General features: G+C 32.0%; 1 protein-coding gene across 4 annotated transcripts in view; it reads right to left on the reverse strand.

Moving 5' to 3' along the window:
- LOC118198397 (spermatogenesis-associated protein 20) overlaps positions 1–19941 on the reverse strand; it is a 99907-nt gene that overhangs the window by 34262 nt on the left and 45704 nt on the right. For all 4 annotated transcript variants that reach the window (XM_085817037.1, XM_085817039.1, XM_085817038.1 and 1 more), the window contains exons 9-12: positions 10695–10901; positions 10411–10603; positions 10087–10255; positions 7841–8049 (exon numbers count right to left, since the gene is read on the reverse strand). In XM_085817037.1, coding sequence (XP_085673163.1) covers positions 7841–8049; positions 10087–10255; positions 10411–10603; positions 10695–10901 — 778 coding nt within the window. The remainder of the gene's footprint in view (positions 1–7840; positions 8050–10086; positions 10256–10410; positions 10604–10694; positions 10902–19941) is intronic.

The following is a 19941-nucleotide window of genomic DNA, read 5'->3' on the forward strand; positions in this document are numbered from 1 at the left end:
AGCTTACTTTAACGTACTTAGCTTACTATCGTATACTATATTATTTAAATTATTTCTGTACAGTAACAAAAGGAAAGTTATTGATTACAAAAAGTGCACAAAATAATCATTGTAATCCACCACTATTCTAAAATGTAAAAACTAAAAATTAGTAAAGACATTAACATATGATCGAAAGAAATGGTGTTAAGAAACATCAGCATTACTAGTAAATACTGCAATCCATAATTATTGCACTTTTAATTGCTTACTATTTAAAAAAAATTTTTTTTATTAATTAGAAATTTTAGTTCTGTTACCTTCTCCTTCTGCTATTTATACTTTCAAACACTACTAGTTCATGTTTTTTCTTAAATAGTGCTGTCATGAATGTTGTTTGTTAGGTTATTACTTCATTTTAGATATGAATATGGGAAGTTATTAGATTTAGGTATATTTTTGATCACATTTATTAACTACTTTATACTGTCTTTCATTTGCATATCTTGCAGATATAGAAGTTAACCCTCTGAGCGTTATGACCGGGTTTAGGCGGTCAAGGAGACCTATCTCAAAAGCGTTACCGACGCTTTTAGGAGGTCATTGGAAAAGTGTTCAAAAGCGTTACTGACGGTTCTAGGCGGTCAGTGGCGACGACCTCGAAAGCGCTATGACCGCCTTAAAGCGGCCGTGCATATGTCTTACCACCCCCCTTATTTTTGGAACCCTGGAGATCTCTAAATGACAACTCTCAGTAGGAGTCTAAGAGGGTTGCTCTTCTTCGTTTTAGACCGCTACGTTTTATCGCCAAGAAAGTGTTTAGACATACGACAAACTGACACGAACATTCTTCGCTAAATAAATAAGCAGCATGTAAAAATTTTTTCAATACTATCTTTAAACAGATAACATTTTCATAAAATATCCTTTAGATTTCAAACTAAATGTTCAGAAATATGCAAAATCCTTGTGAATGCAATTAAAAATTAGAATTTCAAAATATTTGCATTATTTAAATAAGTTTATTTATGATTATGTATATGCACGAAACAGGCAAGTTAAAAACTTTCAATTAATTCGAGCGAACCAAATAGTACTGCATTCAATTAACCTGAATTAGATGTTATACCAATCCCATACAGAAACTTTCAACATTCTATAGTTAACCGTTTTTGAGTTATGCGATATACATGCATACATACGTACAGATATACGTCGCGTTAAAACTAGTCATAAGTCCCAAATATAAAATTTCAACATTTTATGTTGAAGTTATGCGACATATGTACGTGTAAACATCATGATGGAACTAATCAAAATGGAAATATGCTTTGAAATATGAAAATCGAAATTTTTCAAGATTACAATATTTATTTCTCACAAGCTAAAATGCTGTCACAAATAACTACCTACTAATAAATATATGATGCAATCTAAAGAATTATTTAAATCTAATACTTTAAACTGGAATACAATTAAAATATTTGAAAATTAAATATAAACATAATATTAAAAAAAGTTGCGAATAATTTGTATTCGAAGAATTGGAACAGGAGAGAAAAAAATTCTCACAAATTCCCTTCGGATATTAAAAAGTATTTTCTCAGAAAATAACGATAAAATTGCAAGATTTATTTTTCACCATTATCGAAGCAATTTCTTAAAGAAAATGGAAATTTAAAGCATTTTACATAATTTCTTTTACTGATGTATATTGACTAACTTTCTGTACTAATTCAGAAGTCAAACAACAAAAATCAGCATTAATTTTCAAAATTTGAATTGCTGTGAAAATTTTGAAAATTAACGCTTATTTTTGTTGTTTGACTTCAGAATTAGTACTTATTCGGCGTGTTATTGTGTCTTAACTTTCTACGAGAGCTATCCAGAAAGTAGATTACGTTTTGGAATAAAAAAATAAACAAAGTATAGGAAACAAATTTTATTATATACAGATGAAAGCCACACTCAAATACTACTTTTCTACATAGTCACCATACAAATTAAGGCATTTATCGTAGCGATGTACGAGCTTGGAAATTCCTTCGTCGAAAAATTCGGCCGCCTGCGCCTTCAACCACTTCGTTACCTCTTCTTGCAGCTGTGCGTCGTCATCAAAACGCTGCATAGCCAGCCACTTCTTCATTGCTGGGAATAGGTGGAAGTCGCTCGGTGCCAGGTCGGGACTGTACGGCGGATGAGGAAACAACTCCCACTTAAAAGATTCAAGAACTTTACGAGTGACATTTGCCGTGTGGGGCCGGGCGTTGTCGTGAATCAACAAGATCTTAGAGCTCAACAGTCCTCTGCGCTTGTTTTGAATTGCTCTTCTGAGTTTTTGGAGAGTTTGGCAATACCTTTGAGAGTTTATTGTAGTGCCTCTTTCCAGGAAGTCCACCAAAATTACACCTTTTCTGTCCCAAAAAACAGTCGCCATCATCTTCCTTGCCGACATTGTTTGCATGCATTTCTTGGGTTTTTGGGGAGAACTTGTGTGCCCCCACTGCATTGATTGCAATTTCGTTTCACAGTTCACATGTTTCACCCATGTTTCGTCACCAGTAACGATGCGATCGAGTAAAGAGTCACCATCCTTATGGTAAGCGTCCAAAAAGTTCAACGCTGCAGCCATTCGCTGATTTTTGTGGTCCTCTGTCAAGATTTTTGGAATCCATCTTGCACAAAACTTGTGGTAACCAAGCTTTTCGCTGATGATTTCGTGCAACAAACTTCGCGAAATTTGTGGAAAACTCAAAGAAAGTTCCGTTATTGTGAAATTTCGATTTTCACGGACTTTAGCATCGACTTTTTCGAGAAGTTCGGCGGTCACTATGCTGGGTCTCCCACTTCGATCTTCGTCGTGAACATTGGTTCGGCCATTTTGAAATCTTATGACCCACTGACGCACTCCACCTTCAGTGATAATGTTGTCCCCATACACTTCACGAAGCTGCCGATAGATTTCTATCGGTTTACAGTTTTTTGCAGTCAGAAACCTTATTACTGAGCGCACCTCGCAGCTCGCGGGATTTTCAATTAACGCAGACATTTCAAACCGTCACAGTATCTGAACGGAGCACAGCACGAACCTCTCACTAGCACGGCTAGATGCAGACTGAGCTGCGCAACGCTCTGACCCCAAGATGGCCGCGCTAGCCCCGCCCCTAGCGGACACAGACGGAAACGTAATCTACTTCCTGGATGGCCCTCGTATATTCAGTACATATCTTGATTAAGGTACGATTAATATGCAGCATATGTATTACTATGCAAACTATAATGTAGCCAAATTAGGAGATAAAATAACATATTAGCAACCAATCCTGTGACAAAGATACCATAGGGAGAAAAACTAATTTCACTTGCTAAATTCAACGGAGGGAAGAATTAGCTTAATTATATCTGCATGGTAAGGTGGGCCCACTTTTGAAGTAGTTTGAGTCAAAATACTTGCCGTTTTTGCGACAGACCAGATGAGTACACACGATTATTTTTTATGCGTTTTCTTGAAAAAGTATCGCTCAGGGGTTAATGGTTATATTTTTTAACGTGAAACGCGAATAAATTTATACTTGAGTTCAGGTAAAATACCAATTATGTTACCTTAAGAACCGCTACCTAATTTATCATGACAGGAGCAATTTTCAATGTCTCTGAGATTTAACAGAAATAAATGTGATAATGCTGTTATCAAAAACACTCTTTTTTTTTACCCACATATGTATCTTTACTTTTATCTAGGTCTAATTGAGTTTCATTTACTTAAAACCTACTATTAATGTTATATATTTATAATAGCCACTTTCATAATTACTCTCACTTAAGGGGAAAAAATGATGAAATCTTAAGTAATCATAACTTATTTAAGTTATTTAAAAAATAAAGCACTGAAATTAATTAAGGCTATTATTAATTATGCATATTTAGTCTAAACAGAAATTTAAAAACTATAGTTTAAAGTACTGAAAATAATTAAGGCTATTATTAATTATGCATATTTAGTCTAAAGAGAAAAAATTGTATTATCTCCTGGTTTTCAGGAAATGATAAAATATTTACACTTTAGATAAACACAGAAAATACAAAATTTAAAAGAAGAAGAAAAAATATATTAATTATTAAGCTTATTTTTCTGCATAAATCAATATGCAACACAAGGACATAATAACGACATTTTCACAACTGCTGCAAAAAGGTGGAATTTTCCGAACATTTAGGCATCTTTAAGATGCTGTGATATGATACTTTCACAACCAAAATATCACCTACAAAAGACGCAATAACGACATGTATGCGACAAAAACCTCATCTGCAAAGATGTAAGAAAAACATCTTTGCAATGGTTGAAAAACAGTGGATGTTCACGGACATCTTAAAGATGACATATTGCAACGTTTTTGCAACGACATCTGTGATGAGTTTGCAACATCGTTACGACGTTGCTGTGCTACTTGGGTATATACCTATTTCTACTAGAGCGAAAATCATTCTAATGTTAAATTTTCTATATCAGTTAATATGTAAGTGTTATTGCTAATTTTCTATTTTTTACACTGAGTCTAATTTTTGCAGAATCCATTAAGTCTAGAAAAAATTGTAAAAATCATTTAGAAAGGTACACTGCTCAAAAAAAAAAAAAAAAATGGGACAGTCCTATATCTCCCGATCTACTGGGCCGATTGACAAAATTCAAATTGCGTTCTTCATGTCTCGAAAGCGCGACTTAGGATATATATTAGATTTATATATAGCACTATTCTAACATAGGTATTTTGACACAAAATCAGACTTTTTCTGAAATAACATACCAATTTTTTTAGATATTTCAATTCTACGACTCAAATTACGCCTAAATATGAAATTTTGTAAAATTTGGAGCGAAATTTACGGAGAAATTCACAAATTTATGTTGGCACTTTTTTGTCAGTTTGCGCCAAGAATACTTCACTTGGCGAACTTCTTAATATATGGCAACCTAGTTTCCTTTCCCGTGAGAGGAAAAAAGTCACCATCGTTCCTTTTTTCCAAATAATATTCTTTATATTATATTTTTAATTATAACTTATTATTTTAAGTAATTTTTTCTTTTTCGAATTTCATTTTAATTGTTTAAACATTTTGCACTTTTCTTTTTTTTTTTCAAATAACTGTTTTAAAAGTTTCTATTTACCTATTGGAACTGCGTAAATAAAGCAGCGTTAATTTTTTTTCAAATAGTTTTCTTTATATATATTTTTCGTCATAGTTATTATTTTAGGTAATTTTTAAATTTTTATACTTTTATTTTAATTGTTTGTGTTGCATGGTCTCTTCAGATAATTGTTTTAAAATTTTCTATTTATTCCTTCGAACTGAGCATTTTAAATATATTTATTAATATCAATTTTCCAGAATTTGATTTTATTTATTTGAACTGCGTTTCTTTCGGAAGAATACTTTGTAACTCAGACTACGATGAGTTTGAAAACTGCATACTATATTAAAAGAGAAAATACAGTAAAGCGCAGTTTTACACGCCTTTTAATGTTCCGTTCAGAACAGATATATATAAATAAGAGAGATGTATAACCGACATTTTAACTTAGGATGACTTGCATACACTGCTTTAAACAGTTTTATCATTGTGCCGTTTGCTTTACACAATTTTATCCTACATTTGGTTTCTTAAAATGTTATTCATATTTTAGTCAAATATTTTATTTTTGAAATTGCAAGAATCAAATATCATAACATTGAAAAGTTTTAAATTAAAAAAAATACAAATACTAAATTTTACGAAAAAATTTATTTTTCTTCTCTTTTTCTTTAAGCATTCTGAAAGTATATTAAAAAGTATCCAACTTTTTGAAACATTTTGGTATTTCTGACAATCATTTTAAATAAAGTTATCGCCTTCCATTTCATAAAGGCCCACAAACGGCCGAGCGATAAAGACGCTGATCACTGGTAGTTCGGTCCGAGGTTCGAATCCCGCGAACGGGCTGGTTGCATTAGTTTCCCGATGTGTAACGTGTATACGAGCCAGTTTCCCTTAGAAAGGTCCTCCAAGAAGGCATCCCTCCCTTTAGGCAGATAGCCCTCATGTACTTTGCCATAATTAAATAATCCAATCCAATCCTTAATTAAATATAATTGATTTGTAACTTCTAGAACTGACGTTAAGAATTGAAGTGCAAATAAATAATATCGTGTGCAGTCTTGATTAATATAAAATTAAAAATATTTGCATTCAGACAGAAAGTTTTTTGAAATATTTGCAATTACTTTATAAGAAGGATTTATTAATAACCGTAATAATTACTTATTATATTACTGATGATTAGGAATCAGTTCTTGACAATTACATTCTAAATTAGAATTTTAAGAATTATTAGAATTTTAAATTAGAATAATGAAAATACGCTACGCACAAAAATACATTTTTGGATAAAAAATGAGTTGATTTTTTATGTTTTAAAACTTCTTGAATTCATTTAATAAACATCGTATCCTCGTTGTTAATTGAATTCAGAATGTTGGGTGTCGTTTATATAATTATTCTTACTTGTCCACAGAATCTGCTGACTTATCCAGCGATTAAGTAGCTGCAGATCATTTCTACATAACCATTGAACTTCCATTAATTCAGTCTCTAGAGGGTTGTATATTTATATCATAATTTGACTTTATAAAAATGATTATTCTAAATCTTATGTCTCTATAAAAATATACTGTGCTTTAAAAATATGGATGATAGTACCAGCCGCTCTTTCAGCCACTTAAAAAGCATCAGTTTGTTTAGAAATAAATTGTGCAGTTAATGTCATAAAATTTAAATAAACATCAAACGAAAATTCTCAGTTTTAGACAATTTGATTTAAACGAAGTAAAGTAGCAGACGATAAAACGCCGAAGGTAAAAATTTACTCTTACAAAAATTTACTCTTATTTAAAAAAAAAAAAAAAAAAAAAGATAGAGACAAATTAAAAAAAATATTAAAAAATTTATTTAAAAAAAATAGCTTTTCATATAGTATTAATAAATATTTATTACGCATCATTGAGGGAAAAAATGTCATATAATTAATTCTTCGTAAAATTTTACTTGAAATTTAAGGTTAAAAATAGCTGTGGCAATACAGTGTAACAAAAATCCATAGACCACATTTGGCGTTATTATCGCTCAAAAAAAAGATGCCAAATTTCAAAACGCGAAAATATGTAAATTTGTGTATATCTTAGAAAATTTTGAATAAAAAAGTCTAATTTTTTGCAGATATGCTTAAAAATATACCTACTTTATGATGATGGTAAAAACTTTATAGGTTATAATACAAAATTTTTTTCGAAAAATTTATAAAAATTATTTAAAAATAGAAATTTAAAAAATAAAACAAAAAAAATGGGTGAATTTTATTTGGAATGAACCTAAATTTCGAAATGTGAGAGAAAAAATCAAAAAAGTTTAATAAAAAAAAGAGATATAAATAAATATTTGCCAAATTCAATTAACATTGAGGAGCTAAAATTTTGAGAGCTAATATTTAAAAAACTACTCGTACGATTTTAACAAAACTTGGTATTCTGGCATAATTTGAGTCGTAGAATCGAAATATGTAAAAAAATTGGTATGTTATTTCAGAAAAAGTCCGATTTTGTGTCGAAATACCTATGTTAGAATAGTGCTATATATAAATCTAATGTATATCCTAAGTCGCGCTTTCGAGACATGAAGAACGCAATTTGAATTTCGTGAATCGCCCCAGTAGAACGGGAGATATAGCACTGTCCCATTTTTTTTTTTTGAGCAGTGTACTTTACATGAGTACCATGAAAAGCCGATTAAAAAATATAAGTAAAACATTTTTAACATAAACAATACCTTCTTTGAGACGCAATACAATCGATGAATCTGTTGACACACTGTTATAATAACCACCATCTGCTGCATCCCAGAATAAACAGTCCTGAGTAGTTTGAAGTTTTGATGCCCACTCAAGGCACCATGGATCATATGATGCTTCATATAAATCAAGTAAACCTCGTATAAGGAATGTGTAATCTTCAAGAACGCCAGGAATAGGATTCAGGCTATAAAAATAACAATTTCTGAATTTATATCCCATTGTCATGACAAGTACATGACAAGCTAATTAAATCCACGTACATGACAAGCTAAATTAAATGATACAATAAACAAATACTGTTATAATTTTAATACTTTGCTTCACAGACAGTAAGGGACTAGTAATTTGAAAATATTTTTATAATACTGTTTCTAAAATTTCAATGTTGGTTCTAATAAAAATTTATAAATAGTAATAACATGTAAATTTTAGTACTGCATAGCTGTTCTCCACATGATTTCATAACTGTCTTGTTGGTACAAAATATTTTGAAGAAAACAATGATTTCTTAAGATAATTGCAATCAAACAATTTTTATCAAATTGAAAAGCTAATTTTCTTCCCTGATAGCTTTTTACTTTTTTCCAGATATCATAAGTTAGCTAACACTACCTACAGAGTAGCAGAGAAATTGGCTACTGTTATACTCAGTAACACATATTTTCACTTTATTTTAGATCATTTTGCATTGGACTACTTTGCAATTTTCTAGCATAAATATTACTTTTAGTGCATATTGGATGTAGTTTTATCAATTTTTTCTACTCAACTGAAAATTAATTTATATATATATATATCTTTTCACTGTTTAAATCTTTTCTGCTAACTTTATTGTTTCTACTTTTATATGCAAGTTAAAGAATTTTTTTAACAACTTGTTTTCAGAATTTTACATCAGATACTGCTGTAACAGAAAATGTAGCATTATGATTTAGAACACATACATTCCTGTTATGGTGCAAGTGAAAACGTGGCCTAAAAATCAATACTGTAAGTTATTACTGCAAGTATGACTGGGTGACATATGTAATACATATGTCGATAACAGCAAGTACAATTAATTCAATTAAAATACATGTGTACATTTGAAAATTCCTTTACATTAAATTCAAAATAATATATTTCTTTATTTCATTACACACATAATCTTCTGTATAATAATTGCTAATTTACATACCACAGAAGAGAATAAAGAACTGTTATTTCTGAAGCACATTATGAGAATAAGATGAGAAAACTACTTATTAACATAACTGATTAAAAAAAGATTTAAAAAATTGAAATTTTATTTATTGCTATAGTACTAAATTATGCAGCATTAAATGTTATGATTTTTAAAATTTGAGCTTGCTGCAATAATTCCATAAAATCCAGTTATTATTCATTAATTTGTTTAGCTTCTTAACCTTCTGAGTGTTATGGATTTTGCCCTAAAATTTTAGAGTTCCACAAAATGTCATGAATGAATGGCATTTTGTTGACTATTATTCCAAAACAACTCGCTCACTTTGTACCTTGAATTTTTTTCTTCCAATATACATCCAATCCAAAATTGGATACATTAGAAGCTGGCAGAAATTTTCATGTGTAATGAATAGGAAAGCCACCGTTCTATATGGAAGTTTATGTCCATAACACTTAGAGGGGTAATTTCCTCCTAGCATCCTAATTAAATAAATATTAAAGAACATAAATTAAGTAAACAAAAAATAAATAAAAAGTTGAATGTACTACTGATAATGACCATATTTGTTTTGTAAAGAAAGAAAAATGACTTATTAAATTAATACATATACTGAAAAGGATATCAATAATTCTCCAGCAGATTTAAGGGACTGTGTAAGTATTATTAAAATATATAATTTAATTAGGAAGATGTCAAAATAAATATATAAAAATAAATATGTATGTAAGTAGGCAGTTAGGTAGAAAGTAAAATGTTACGTAGATAGGCAAAATAAAAGATATAAAGTAGTTATTTTCATTGAATTAATAAAAAATTTATGCAATTTCACGCTACCTTATTTATAATTATAAATGGGAAGTTAAAATTATGACTGCAATTTTATATAGATATATTCTCACTTACATAACTAGTCAAGACTCTTTTCATAAGTAACAATAAATAAAAGAAAATCATAAAAACGTAGTTTTTGCTTTGCATTATATTATTTTTCATTATAAATATTCTAAAAAAAGAATATTAAATCTAGAAATTTACATTTGAGCTACACTGCCATGGTCTCCTTTATACGCACTTCTTAGAAGGCAATCAGTTTCACTGTTATACAAATGTTTGTACAGAAACTGAGCAGCATCCATAGCATACTGCGAATATTTTGAATCTTGTAGAACTTGAGCTGCTCTAGAAAAACCACTGATCATAAGACCTGAAAGAATCTTTCATTATTTTATCAGATGAAAGTATATTTAGACAAGAAGAGAATGCAAGAAAATACATATGCTGATTCTGAAGTTTAAAATATACATATTATGTAAATTAGAAAAATTACTGAATAAAACATCTAGGCACAAAACTTTGTACCATTCCAAGAAGTTACAAATTTATCATCCATGTGAGGCTTGGGACGTTGTTGCCTAACATCATAAAGGATCTGTTTGCCTTTCTGTAGAGCCCTCCTTAGAACATTGATATCAATACCTAACTTATTTGAACAATCAATATCGGTAGTTTTTGCTATTAAAACATTTTTCTCCTTTAATTCATGATGTGGATCCTATAACAAACATACAAAATACAATTTTCAACCTTGAAAACAATCAATTTCTAGAATAACTAAACAATAATGGAATAAAAAAGTTTTATACTTGATAAGGATCCACATTTCCATCAGCTTGTACATTAAAATATTGGCAAAATACATCTGCGAGTGTTAAGTTGGTACCAGGAACTTCTTCATTTAGGTGTGTTCGAATCTCTTCTTCTGTCCAAACACAAAAAGCTCCTTCTTTTTTCCTAGTGTCAGACTTTGATGGCAATGAATCTGCATCTTCTGCACTATAGAAACCTCCATTCTATATAAAACAAAAGTACGTGAACTAAATTAAAATAAAATCAATGCTATTAAAGCTGAAAGTTGTTAAGAACACTGTTAAATTTAAATCTATATCAAAAGAAAGTCCATATTTTTATTTCTCTTTTCGAAAACATTACATGTGTAGTATCATTTACCGTGTAAAAAAATTAGCAATTTTAACAGATTCCCCCCCCCCAAAACTTAATTGCACAGGCTCTGTCAATATAACTTTCACAGCCTAAAAATTTTTTGGTTCCTTCTGATTAAGTGTATCCCCCATGAGGCAACACATTATCTCAGTAAAACAAACATGCAGCAGTGCACAACACTGCCAAAATGTATTTATGGAGCAATCCAGGTATCGCATGTCTGCACAGTAGACATGCATCTCAGTACCTGTGAATTTCCAATTTCAAATTTAATAGTAAATTTTCTGACTAGCCACTTCTGCATGGCTGCCCACCTAAAACATTTAGTGCGAAAAAAGAAATATGTAATGATTTTAATGAGCATGGCTTGTGTAATTGCAAAAAAATTATTTAATACTTCTAATAAGACATCTCATGATTTAAATACACTTTTATTTAAATCAATTATATTAAAAAGTAGAAAAAATATTTATAAGAAGGGAGTTCATAACTTTTAAATAGCTTGGTTTGTTACTCATTAACAGACAGAATAAATTTGAAAGTTAAGTATCTTACAATTTATTGACTGACAACACCCTGCTACATGGAAGATATGAGTATTTTATTTGAGGCAATGGCAACATATTGTATTTAAATAGCCGAGTTTGTTGATTAAAACTGAAGTTTACATATCTTATATTTTGCTACATGGTAACAATCTGGCACACTGGAGATTAATGAATGAATTAAGATGTAGAGATTTATATTTATTTTAACTAATAATTTAAAGTTTTATTTTAAACTTTCCTACAAGCCTTCATTCCCCTAATTGTCAGTGCCAGAATAGGTATATGTTGTAGCGTGCATGAACAAATGCATATTTTCTACTTGGAAGGAAGTAGTTAAAAGCCGAGTTTTGGTAGGAGAAAGAGAGAGTTAGGCTCTAGCCCGCCATCTGTGCCGCAAGTACATTTGCTTATTGCTGGTACAAGTGGCTTAATTGCATTTATTTGCTGCCACTAGCTTCGAAGGGGTTGAAGTTATGGGACCTAGCTGAGCCCTGTAATATAGGTCTATCGTTTGTTAATATCTTCCAATTTTAGTTTAATTACCTGATTTTCAGTTACCACCCAAGCAGAGGTGATGTTCGTTAGCATCGAGTTGACGCATTGTATATTTTCAAAAGATTTAATAAAGGGTATTTTAACCCTTCTCTTATGTAGTTTCCTGCTACTCCAATTTCAGATAGAAGTTCACCCACTTGGACTCTACAAAGAAACACTATAGTATAAAGTTTAAAACTTCTGTCTTCCTCGAAAATATTACTTAGTAACCAATAGTATGTGTGACTCAACCCTTTGACTACAAATTTTTTTTTAAAAAATTAACCTCGTTTTCTATCCAAGTGAACAAAATATGTCATAAATGAGGTAAATTTAACATTTTGGATTTTTTTAGACAAATGGTTTTCAAACCAAAGGCTGAGACACATATCTCCCAGCCATAGTTAATGGTGATATACATATGTCCCACATGTAGCAATCAACTTACTATAAGCACACTTATTATTCTGGAAAACATTATTATATGAAATAGATTTACATTGTATGGTACAGGGTAAAACATTTCTTTGCATAATCCAACATTACACACTGGGCAACTCATACTTGTTCTTTTCTCTATGTTCATTTGTGTACAATAAGAACAGCGGCGTCTTGATTTTTCAACTATTGGAAGATGATCCCCAACATTAAGAAGATTTTAAGTACTTTTTAATCCAGCAGTAAATTTTAAAAATTTAGTGGAACATGTATGTCCTGTTAATAGTCAAAGGATTAAGAAATACGTTTCAGCATGTTCGAGCATATAAGTACTCGTGAAACACAAACACTAAGCTTTAATGGACTGTAGCTTTATTTCTTTTAACTTCTGTTTGGATGGACACTCTTGCCATCGCATAGGTGCACCTCTCAGCACGCAATCAAACACAATAAATAATGGCTGCTAGCTAACCACGTTGTCGTTTTCTCCCATCGTGGTTGCCAGATCACTTCTGCCTTAACATACCGCCGAGGTTGGGCATTTGTTACATAGTTAACAATGACCAAAATTAAACAGTTTTAAATCACCATATAGTCCAAATCATATATCAGAAAATTTAAATTGATACACATGAACAAAAGCAATAAACATAATTAACCACAGAACATGAAATGCACAACATCTAAATTAAAATACAATGCATATATATAACAATTTTTTGAACTCAGGAAATATACATGAAATTATGTAACATCTACTGGTAGTACAGCTAATTTAGTTATTGGTCTTTTTAAAAAACCTGACTTGGTTCTTACAATACAAACTCTAACCTTTTTATCCTTACCATAAATTACCTCTTCTATTTTACCCAGTAACCAAGTCGAAGTGGGCATGTTGTCTTCCTTTACTAAAACTATAGTGCCCTTTTTAACGTTATCCTTAGAGAAATACCACTTAAATCGTTGCTGTAAATGACTGATGTAATCATTTTGCCATCTTTTCCACAAATATTGCGTTACTTTAGTAGTGCGCTGCCAGCGCTTTAAAGAACTATCAGAAAAATCAGTTAAATCAGGCTCTGTTATTGATGTTAAAGGTATCCCGACTAGAAAGTGTGCGGGCGTAAGAGCTTCTAAATCATTGGTGTCATTTGACAAAGGGGATATTGGACGTGAATTTAAAATTCCTTCAATCTGGTTCAAAATTGTAAGAAACTCCTCAAATGTAAAAATCAATTTCCCAACTGCTTGCTTAAGATAAAACTTAAACGACTTAACACCTGCCTCCCAGATACCTCCAAAGTGAGGAGCCCTGGGAGGGATAAACTTCCAATGAATTCTTTCAGATGTCAGATATTTGGCTAAGAATTCATCAGGGTATTTCAACAAATTGTAGAGTCGCTTCAATTCATTGCTAGCCCCAACAAAATTTCGAGCGTTATCGCTAAATAAGGTTGCGCATTTACCCCTTCTAGAAATAAATCGCTTCAAAGCAGCAATAAATGATTCTGTAGACAAATTTGAAACGATCTCGAGGTGGACTGCACGAGTCAAGAGGCAAACAAAAATTGCAACATAAATCTTGTGCACTACGCTCTTCTTTTGAGTTGTATACTTTATACCAAAAGGGCCACAAAAGTCAACACCAGTATGGTTAAAGGGAAAGGATGGATTCAGTCTCTCTAATGGTAAATTTCCCATCTTTTGATCCAGCAATACTGGTTTTACTTTGGCACACGTAACACATTCTCTTACTATCTTTCTAGCAAGATTACACCCACTTATCAGCCAAAATTTTTGTCTCACACTATGCAAGAGCGCTTGTGCTCCAGTATGAAAGTTTCGAATATGGTAGTGTAACATAATTAAATGAGTCAGTTTATGATTTTTTGGCAGGACAGCAGGGTGCTTTGTGTTAAAGGGTAAGTTAGCTTCCTGCAGTCTACCACCTACTCTAATAACTTGAGATTCATCTAAAAAGGGACATAAAAATTTTAACTGACTATTTTTACATACTTCCCTTCTCTTACTTAAGTTCTTGAATTCTTCAGGAAAGTTTTGACATTGGACTAAGGAAAGTAATTTATTTTCGCTTAACGAAACCTCATCTACTGTCAGATTACCTACTTGTTTTTCCTTGGATCTACAATTTCTTATAAATCTTAAAACATAAGCAAAAACATTAATTAATTTAGCATAACAATTAGTAATACTAAAAACATAATCCAAAAGAGAATTTTTAACAGTTACGGTCAAATTTACATTAGAAATAAGTTTCAGTTCGCGCACATAGTTCTCATTTGAATTTTCAAAGTTATTATTAACACTATAATTGATGACCTGTTGATGCAGAAAATTTGGTCCTTGAAACCACAAAGAGTTGTCAGCAATAATTTCCGGTCTCAGACCGCGAGAAATTAGGTCACCGGGATTGTCTGCTGTTCTGACATGTTGCCAGCAGAAATCCTTAGTTAGCTCTTGGATACGAGCTACTCTATTTGACACAAACACTTTTAGAAGATGAGGAGATGTAGCAATCCAAGCTAACACAATTGTTGAATCTGTGTACAGAATAACTTTGTCAACATATAAACTCAAAGATGTTATTACCTTACACACAAGTTTGGAAAGGAGCTCTGCTGCACACAACTCCAGACGAGGAATGGTTATTACCTTGATAGGCGATACTCGAGATTTGCTGCAAAGTAAAGTCACTTTAACTTCGCCAATTTTAGAGACACAGCGCAAGTAAATTACTCCACCATATCCAAACTTTGAAGCATCAGCAAAACAGTGGAGCTCAATTTCTTTAATTGATTCTATTAGAGTGCAACGAGGAACTTTGATTTGTTTCAACTCTGGTAGGGCCTTTTGAAATGTCTCCCATTCTTGTTGCTCTTTGAAAGGAAGTGGATCATCCCACTCTAGATGTAAAAGCCACAGCCTTTGCAGGAATATCTTAGCACGCATGATTACAGGCCCTAGGAAACCTAAAGGAACAAACAGTTTAGCAATATCAGCCAAAACCGTGCGTTTTGTACAGATTTTTGACGAACTAAACACAGTAAAACTAAAAGAGTCTTCTTCTGGATTCCATCTTAAACCCAGAGTCTTTACGGTGCTTTGTGAAGATTCTCCAAAACGATACTCTTGTTTTTCGAATGGAACTTGTTCTAAAAGAATTTTTTCGTTTGAGCACCACTTGTGCAATTCCATTTTCGCAGATTGTAGCATGTCTATTAACTGCCACTGCAATTCTACAGCAGTGGTGACATCTTCTGCGCCAGACAAAATGTCATCAACATAAAAATTGTTGAGTGTCGTTTTAGAAGCCAATGGATACTTATTCTTTTCATCTAAGGCTAACTGCCTCAAAACTCTTGTTGCTAAAAAAGGCGCTGATTTTGTTCCATATGTTACTGTAAGTAATTGATAAAGTTTAGATGCATCATTCAACGTATTTTTCCAAAGTATGCATTGAAGTTTGCGTTGCTCAGGATCTATACGAATCTGCCGATACATCTTGCATATATCAGCAGTGAAAGCCACCTTGTGTTTTCTAAATCGTAGCAAGATAGCAAATAGGTCATCTTGAACTACACCTCCATTCATCAAACAGTCGTTTAATGAAACACCAGACGATGAAGGAGCCGATGCGTTGAATACCACTCGTAACTTAGTTGTACTGCTGTCTGCCTTATAAACACCATGATGAGGCATTATGTATTTAGGAGTTTCCGTCATACTCTGCATTTTTTGCATATGCCCTAACGCTTCATATTCACTCATGAACTCACAATACATCCTAGACATGTCAGGGGTTTTGTCTAGTCTCTTCCACAAATTATTTAACCGCTGGGTGGCTAATTACGAAGAATCACCCAAATGAACATCTTGCCTTAATGGTAGCGTCACTACATATCTACCCTCAATATCCCTCTGATGGGTTTTTCTAAAATGCTCCTCACATTCTACTTCTTCTTTATTTTTTAGTTTGAGAGATTCTGTAACAGCCTCAATTTCCCAAAAGGACTTGATTAGTGAATTTAAGTCTTCTTCGACTTTCATAAATCCACACTGAATCGTATTGCCTGAATTTGAACCAACATTTACACCGGTAGCAATGTATCCAAATACGGAATTTTGAAGAGTTAAATTAGAATTTCGTGGATGAATTTGATCAGTCTTCAATAGTTCATAAAAGCATTCTGCACCTAATAAGGCATCTATTTTCTGGGGCTTGTTAAAATGAGGATCCGCTAGTTTGATCTTTTGCGGAAGCTGTGAAAATGAAAATTTAAAATAATTCACTGGTACCAAATCATTAATTTTAGGTACAACAAAGAATTCGAGAGCACGGTGGTAATCGCGCTTGTTTGATATCACAGCAGTAAGCTTGGATTTTACCGATAGAGCTTTCCCATTTAAACATGAAATTGATATGTTAATTTTACTCCCTTTTATTCCAAGCCTATTAGCGAAATCATAGGTGAGACACGAACACTGACTTCCGCAGTCAAGTAAAGCTCGACAAGCAATAAAATTCCCGCAAGAATCTTTAACATAAATAATAGCAGTAGATAGTAATACCTCCTTCGAAATCACTTGTGAAGCAGTTACAGACGAACCACTAAATTCCGAATTGTTTATTTGGTTGCAATTAGATAACATTTCAAAACATCTGGCGTCAGGGTTTAGATTTGAGTTGTCTACTAAAGGAGGGTCAGAATTATTAGCCGGTGCTTCCTCCTTCCCCACACAACTCGCTATAGTAGCAGGTGAATGCGAAATGTCTTGATTGGGAAAATGCAGTAAACTATGGTGTTTTTTCATGCATTTTGAACAGCTGAATTCTGAACGACAGTTCTTTGCAGTATGAGTCGGATTAAAACCCAAGCAATTAAAGCATAATTTATGTTTCTTAACAAATTCAAGACGTTCACTTACAGTCATTTTCAAGAAAGAATTACATTTATACAACTTGTGAAAATTGATACTTTTACAACAAATACATTTAAAATCTTGACCTTTAACATTTGACACTAAGGCAGTCACCTTTTGAATAGGTTGACCCTTTTTTGCATTAAACACATTAGATGACTTTGATGACTGCAAAGTTGTAGCATGATTTTTTAGAAATGTAATAAGCTCAGATAATTTAGGTAACTCACTTGTTTTTGAATCTCTTTCCCACCAAAGACGAGTGGAAACATCCAATTTTTGCAGCAAAATATATGCAAGAAATGTTTCTGCGAATCCCTCTATTTTTTGGTCTAATATTTCCAGAGACCTTACACTTTCATTCACTGTGTCTACTAATTTCAAAATAGAAGACGGGCTTTCATTTTGTATGGGAGAAATTGACATGAAACATTGGAGTATCTCTCTTCTAAAAAATCCCAAGCAATTTTATAGTTATTGTCACAAATTGTGACTGATTGAATAATCCTAGCTGCTTCGCCATGAAGCGATAACTTCAAATACGAGAGCATTTGGGAATCCGATAATGCATTATTATTATGAATGCTTGAAATGAAAAGATCCCGAAAGCTTAACCAATCTTGAATATTTCCACTAAAAGACAGCAAGTTTAATTTAGGTAATTTCATACCTTGTGCACTGGTATTTTCAATCTTTACATTACTTGCATCTTTAGCACTAAATTTTGACATTTGTCGTTTAACCTTAACCCACAAAGTATCAATACTGTCTTGAATAGTTTGTTGTTCAGTTACATATTCGTCAAACTCTTTTTCATCAACTATTACACATAATTTATCAAAAATATCTGAACATTCATTATTAAATTTTGCACATTTATTTTCAAAAAGTTGTAACTGAAATTCATCACAAGTATATTTTTCGAAGTCTGATGTCGCTTTCGTTATATTTGACTTTAAAATTCTTTTCTTAATTAAAAATGCTTCCATAATTAACGTTAATTAATAATACCGAACATATGAGCAAATTCACTTACCTCCGTTTGAGGTAATCCAAGTGAACCCGAAATTTGTAAATCCAAACACACACTAATTTTTATGTCAAATGCGAAGTAACATATCACACTTTTTTATCAATTTAACACTTCACCTTTAAGCTTTTTAACCAGCACTTTATCCATAGGCACTAATCTTCCTACCGGGTTGCACGGACCACAATTATGTTCGAGCATATAAGTACTCATGAAACACAAACACTAAGCTTTAATGGACTGTAGCTTTATTTCTTTTAACTTCTGTTTGGATGGACACTCTTGCCATCGCATAGGTGCACCTCTCAGCACGCAATCAAACACAATAAATAATGGCTGCTAGCTAACCACGTTGTCGTTTTCTCCCATCGTGGTTGCCAGATCACTTCTGCCTTAACACAGCATATATCAGGTATAAGGAACTACAATGCGCTAACAGAATTTTTGCACCTAGCCATTTATTTTCTGAATATTTTACATAAAATGAAATGAATTTTGAGGTTTTCCTTCTGTATAATTATTATGTTTATAAATAACATACCACTGCCAAAAAATATAAAAAATTGTAATACAGTAGAATTCCAGAAATCCAGAAAGCTTGGGACCAGAGGTAATGCGGATTTTAGGATTTTGCGGATTTCAGGAGAGAAAAGATGCATAATATTCGGACTAAAAGTGCAATATGAATAATTTAAAGTTTTATTTTAAACTTTCCTATAACATTTAATTAAATTATTATATACATTATTGCAATAATTTATTATATGCATTAAATTATTATTACATACATAAATTGATTATATTATTCATTGTATTATATGTACACAGCATCGAGGTTTTCCGATTTCGCCTCAAGCAAAGATTTCCGTTGTTAGAATCACTGTTGCTGTAAAATTTCAACAGCTTTTCTTTATTTTTCCATATATCATACACAATCGTATCGGAGTTCCATACGATTCTGCTATAAAATGCACCTGTCTCCATCTTTTACAGAATTTGCACTCTTTGCATTACCATCAATGCAACGTGTTTACGTTTTTCAACGTTGCAAGCAGTAAAATCACGAGTGCGTTTCTTATCTGCCATTGTATTAAAAAGGGCTGAAATTAAAAATATTCTTAATTCATCCACAAAATATCCGGATTAAAAAAAGGCAGCACTAAACAACCTCGTGAAACGAAATAAGAAAGCTCAGAAAATACAACAACGTGAATCATGAAGTTGAACAAAGAGTTGAGTGAATTGTCTGCTTTTTACCTCGATGCAGATTAGAGGGGGAAAAAAACTTATTTATTTTATCTTATTTTTTTTAAACTTTTTTATATCAATAATTTGGTATTTCTGTTTTGACTCACATTATTATTCAGTAAGTATTTTTTTCTTTGATATTTCGTACTT

Source organism: Stegodyphus dumicola, chromosome 5, assembly GCF_044657685.1.
Source record: "Stegodyphus dumicola isolate Sdum_Otavi_A_Nest chromosome 5, ASM4465768v1".
In the NCBI taxonomy this organism is placed as follows: Eukaryota; Metazoa; Arthropoda; class Arachnida; order Araneae; family Eresidae; genus Stegodyphus; species Stegodyphus dumicola.